Source organism: Limulus polyphemus, unplaced genomic scaffold, assembly GCF_000517525.1.
Source record: "Limulus polyphemus unplaced genomic scaffold, Limulus_polyphemus-2.1.2 Scaffold704, whole genome shotgun sequence".
Taxonomy (NCBI): domain Eukaryota; kingdom Metazoa; phylum Arthropoda; class Merostomata; order Xiphosura; family Limulidae; genus Limulus; species Limulus polyphemus.
Genome location: NW_013666314.1, coordinates 107008 through 113177, shown reverse-complemented (window position 1 = coordinate 113177; position 6170 = coordinate 107008). Strand labels below are relative to the sequence as shown.

At 35.5% G+C, this 6170-nt stretch overlaps 1 protein-coding gene across 1 annotated transcript in view; it reads right to left on the bottom strand.

The window, feature by feature from the left end:
• Window positions 1–3145, bottom strand: part of LOC106460080 (neuron navigator 2-like) — a 61141-nt gene extending 57996 nt beyond the window's left edge. Inside the window, exon 1 of the mRNA XM_022386699.1 lies at window positions 2825–3145. Within this exon, the coding sequence (XP_022242407.1) occupies window positions 2825–3145 (321 nt within the window). The remainder of the gene's footprint in view (window positions 1–2824) is intronic.
• Window positions 3146–6170: the final 3025 nt, after the last annotated feature.

The window sequence follows — 6170 nt, the reverse complement described above, 5'->3', positions numbered from 1 at the left end:
GGTTCTTCAGCAAGATTGTATCTTATAGAACATAAGTCTTAGTTTTCCAATCCCAACTTGTATTTTTTTGCTTGTGTGTGCACACACACGTATATATAAAGAGCACCAACTTGAGTTTTTCTATACATAATCAAAGGCTAACTTAAGTTTTTTGTTGGTCATAAATAGCTCGTTAACGTTACTTTAGTTGGGCACAAGTGAACGCTAACTTTTATTTTTCGCTAGGTATACATGAAGGTATGTACGTATCTATTTTAGAATTGACTACAGCCAATCAAATCGCTTATTTCAGAATTCCATACAAAGGATTATATTCACATAGCTATCTCGTAATTTTCCACTGATAGATAGAAGGGAGGCTGCTATTCGGAAGCACCCACCGCCAACTCTTAGCGCATCTACCTTTCCAAAGAGTAGAGCCCATTTTTGATGTAACAGGTCGTAAATGGTGTATTTTCGGATCTATTGTCCGGACAAATCACCTGGCTTTGGAGCAAAAAACATGTTGACGTCATCTTTAACCCCATCTAAATTTGCATACATTTTCCCACTAAGATGGTGTGGACGTACATTGTCGTCAAGAACACCTTTCCTATTGAAGAGTGAAGAGCGTTTCTGATGAAGAGCTTGATTTAAACGTTCCTGTTGGTGACTATAGATCTCTGCATTGACAGTTCGCTGTGGATTGAGGAGTTCGAAATGAATTACTCCTTTGATGTCCCACCAAATGCAAAGCATCACTTTCTGCGGATGGAGTTCAGATTTTGGGGTCGGAAATGGTTTTTGTGTAGGACTGAGCCATTGTTTTTGGCGTTTGATATTCGCATAGAAAATCCATTTTTCATCACCGGTGACGATTCTGTCCAAAAATAGTTCACACTCATTACGCGCTAGAAGAGACGAAGCAACGTTCACATGTTGGAAACGATGATCATCGGAGAGTTCGTGAGGCACCTAAACACCTTCTTTATGGAGTTTTCCCATATTCCTTAAATACTCTAATCCCTTATAGTGATGGCACACGACGAGACACACATTCGGCATGTAATGCTGTTTGAATACAAGAAGGGAAACGACGCCTCTGTAGCCACAAAGAATATCAAAAAGTTTATGGAAATGTTTTGAACGATGGGTTCAGCAAATTTCGTTCAGGTGACTTTAGCTTTAAAAACTGTGATGGCAGAGACCGACATGTTGGAATTTATATTGATGCTCTGAAGACTTGTTGAGTGTAACCCAAGGCAACACAGTCGTGATACGGCCCTGGAATTGCATGTCTCTCATGAAACAATACGTAAACATAACTGGAACTGTGTAAGGGTTGAACGTAAACCAAGACATGCATGTCATAAGAAGTCAAAATAGTAATATATACACTCATGGTGTCAAAGAATTTTCGAAACACTTTTGAAGATTCACACCGGGAAACCCGTTTAACATAGAAACATATGGTTTGTTGCACATGGTTGGGAATTTGTTTGTTTTTTATTATATACAATCACCATAGTTCAAAATGTGTATCATGAATTACACATAAAATGGCGAGACTTCTGCCAAGTGTTTTACCACATTGCAGTAGTAACCCTTGTAAATGGTTCTTGAATATTTTGACGCAGTTATTCCTTACTCTAAACATTACTAACGTAAGCCATGTCCTTTAAGAAGCCTCGTTAAAAAATAAAATAGGCGTAATGTTCAGAGAACGTGCGGGTCAGCTGACCGGACCTCCCCGCTCGATCAACAACTGACTGGGGAATGTTCCATTAAGTGTGTTGTGGACACTAAGTCTCCAGTCTGGAGGGGCAGCGGCCTTCTGGAATAACACGTTAATAACATATATTGGTGCTGTAAAAAACGTTAAACACCATTCTTACACGTGCAACGAGCCATGTGTCTCTATGTTAAAGTTTTCCTGGTATGATTTTTAAAAAAGTGTTTCGAAAATATCTGTGGTCTCTAAGCACCAAATAAATATTAAAAATTAATTGTGAAGAGAAAAAATATGAAAGAACTGAACGACAAATGTCAAAAGACAGTTACACTGTAATATATATATATATATATATATACACATTTTTTTTCACAACAAGGAAAACGAAGAGTGGGTATTACTTTCTCATTGGTTTTTAAGGAATCGTTGAATGTTATACAGATATAAGAGCTGGTGGACTACTAAACTTACCCTAATGAACCAAAGCAGCCTCTTTATGTAAAATAATCCATAACCATCACCAACAACACACTAAAAATTAACTGATGTAACTAAATCCAATTTAATTACTAATGACAGTCATTAGTTTTCTTTCCTCATGTAGGAACAGACATTTTATTATGGTTTAATTTTAATTATTAAAATTACGATGTCGTCTTAATACACGAATGAATGATCTACTTTGTTTTTGATTCAGATAATTATTTTCTCGAGTTTACAGCGTCACGAGCCAATCAATTATTTCTCAGAAATAAAGTGAGATACATCTGTTTCAACATTTATTTAATATGTTTTAATATATACTTAATATACTTGCCTGATACAGAGGGCATGACCTATGCCGTATTTTTCGATTATGACAATTTCTTTCTTTACCAGGTTGAAACTGGACATTGTCTTCCGCTTCCCATAGCGGTTCCATTTGGTCACTACAATGAAAGTTCAACCGATATATGGAGCCGGAGCTGTTTTCTCGACAGCAGCACTGAAGTTCTAGTAAAGGTCCATTAAAAACCTCGGTTTCTCTATTTTTTCGAATACAGAAAGTTTAGAATTTTCCCCAACTCTACTAATATGGATATCTGAAATAGTCTCACTAGAAGAACTACTGACCTTTCCACTACCACTGCTATTGAAAGCGACAGCAGTGCAGAGACTTCCACACTCCGAGGGACTAATACTTTCACTTGCTGCACTTTCATAGTCTGAGTGACTATCGTTCGAAACTCCATACTGCGGAATGGGATAACCGCCGTAGAAATCCGGAAATGAGTTCCGTTTCTCTTGGAAGTAAAAGTCCTCCAGTTTTTCCAGACCATAATACTCCATTCCATTGAAAGGACTGGTATAGAGAGTTATCTCGGATTTCGATAGTCTTGGATGTCGCTGAAGTGTTCGAGTATCTTCAGCACAATATTTCTTATTAACACCCATGTTAGGCTTCCGAAGTGGATGAAGTAAAACGAAACTGTGTCGGGGGTAAGGCATAGCAGTAGATGCACCTGGATGTGACGCAAGTTGACTTCGTCAGCAAATAAAATCACTGTCACGTGATAAAAAAAAAAGAAGAGGCGAGGATTTATGAGAGATAATTAGTTGTCCTGAGCGGCAAGCATGAAATAAATAATTTTAGTTTGTCAAACCCTATCACAATCTCCAACTCACGATAGTGGATCTGTGCGTGAAGATAATGCAGTGAATTAACGTCAAGTTCTAAAAGAAGGTTATCTTCTATACACCTGAGGTCACAGATCATTATAGATTACCTCACACCTGCTCTATTCTCTACCAACATAGGTATTTACTCTTCAAGCTACGTAAATAATATTTAATAATTAAACTTGAAACAGTGTTTTCATTATATACGTCGGGTACTTCGCACAATCCACCCGTTACTTTTTCTTGTTTACTACAACCTCACATCTCTATTTTACAGATGTCGAGTTCTACAGTTAACCACAGTAAAGTAACATGTGTTATTTAGAAGCCCGAGGTCAGATAAGAATTAACACCAGAACCAGTAGGATCCACACACTAACGGCTGTCACTTAGCAGCGCACAAATGACTCTATGTCACTGAAAAAAAAAAAGTTTCCCGTTTGGAAAATCAATCGTTTAGCTTGAGAGGGAGAGAATTGGGATAAGGGTGTCACACCGAGCATTATAAAAACACGGGTCTCTACTAATCATTACAGCAGAAACATGTGACAAGGATTAAGGTTTGTAATCTGCACACTCATGCTACTCTAATGTTCTGAGCAGCCAGCATAAGTTTAAAAAATACAAGATATTGATAAAATAATTACACCTGATTTAGTTTACAACATTTTTTCTAATATTCGTTAAGTTATAACTTTAAAAACAGGCCATCACCTGATTTTCAGCAGTATTTTAAAAAGCTTTACACCACGTTTTGAATATGTAGGCGTCCATGTATTCTGTGTCTTATAATGATCAAAACAGCAGGGCTTTTAAACGCCAACTGAGATAGCATTTTCAAAGTCTACAAGCGATGAACTGTCCAACAAAATCAGAAACAGTTCAAACCACCTGAGCCCATGTAATGCCCACGCAGATTTTACACGTATACACCGTAAGAGTCCTGTTTTTCAGTAGGACGATATACTGCAGTGAAGGAAAACTAAACTAGTTGCTAGCGCCACAACAACACTGCACTTCCCCCACTCGTCACTAAAAAGCCCGAGATTTCACAAACCCAGGCGTTTACCAAACCCACAGGTTTGGAGAAAACATGAAGATTAGGTGCACGATATTTCGAATAACACGTTTTGAAAATGTTAACAAATAAATTAATAACAATACTTCATTTTGTGAGAAATTAGTAAACTTTCTTAACGTGATTGTTTCTGAGTTTCATGCTTGTAAAAACGAATTTACTTTAATTATTGAATACCTGAAATAAGATTATTATATGTTTGTCATTTGAAAGCCAGAAAACGTTTTTTTAAATGTATACATTAAGACCAAAATGCGATGTATACTTTTTAATCTAACAAAATACGTTGCAACTAGCAGATTACAATGTTAAGTACGCCATAAAACCAGAAATTAAACACTTTGATGGCTAAAAGACTGCACAGTTGACACAGCAAAAGATGAAAGAAAGCAAAATTGTTTATAATTACTATTGGAGGCAACTGTAGTAAAAGGTTTCATTTTCTCGCATTAAACGGGAGAAAACTTAAAGAAAAGTGTTATTAAGTGTGCAAGATGACAATATCCAAGATGATTCACGTCCCATTAGATGATTCAAGGTGCTGTAAGCACAGAAATTGTTTCTTCGAGGACAGTTACGAGATCAACGAAATATTTGCAAAAAATCATTGAGAAAAGCTCGTGCTTACAGAAGCGGGTGTCTGTTTTTTTTTTTGTTTTATCAACTTTGATAAACTATTAATAACGCAAAACTCACAAAGAACAAAACAAAATGGTCTATAACACGAACTCAAAGTCATACAAGAAAAAATCAAGGCTTAATGACTTAATTTTTTTCTAAAAATACTAGAAATTGGGAACATCAAACTGTCAATCGCTAGATCAAGAAAAAAAAAATACTCTAGCCTTCAATCATTTCGCTGGTGTTTATAGTTGCACTGCTGAGTTTCATAAAGATGAAAATAAATAGCAGTGTTCTGAAAATTATAATGTCTGCTTTTCAAAGGGTTAGAATGAAAATCGGAAAACAAAGAGATGAAGAGTTGACCTGTACGCTTGTTTACACTACCATAACTTGATTTCAAAGATTTAAGTGGCCATTAAATCTTGAACATTTAGCTTCGTAAGCCAGTCCACAATGACAAACTATAAAAATCAAAGATCATTTATTTGTTGTTAAGCACAAAGCTATACAATGGATTATATTAGGTCGTCAAGAAATTAATGTCGCCTTTTGGAACACTTTCATTAACCATCCCCAAAAAACGTACATCACGTATGATAGTTAAACGAACCGCCTAAACGTCATGTTAGTGTAACCTATATAATGTGTAAACTTTAGTATCCTTACCCAACTACTATTATTTCTTCCCTCTAATCTCTTCCTGTTTAAAGTGGTGCCAAAAAAAATTATTAGATATTTTTCAAAAACTAATATTTTATGTTTTACGTGCTAAAAAAAGGAACACATGGAAATATGGTTCTTTCAGAAGTTTGAATTCGTTCATAATACATTCATTAAAATATTTGCTGACATATTATGTAAATTTATCTCGAATTATCTGTTTCTCAAACATTGAATATTCCACAGTTCGCCTATTCTAAAAGATATCTTACATTCATGTAATAGCAATCACATATATTATTTATGATTATGAAAAACAAATTGTCATTCTTTTTTATTGCTTTTGTAGTTTTAATATAACCTGATTTACATGAACCGCAGTTATTTCTTCACAACTGAAAATACCTTCCTTAGAAAATGTTTTTTTTTTTTTTTTTT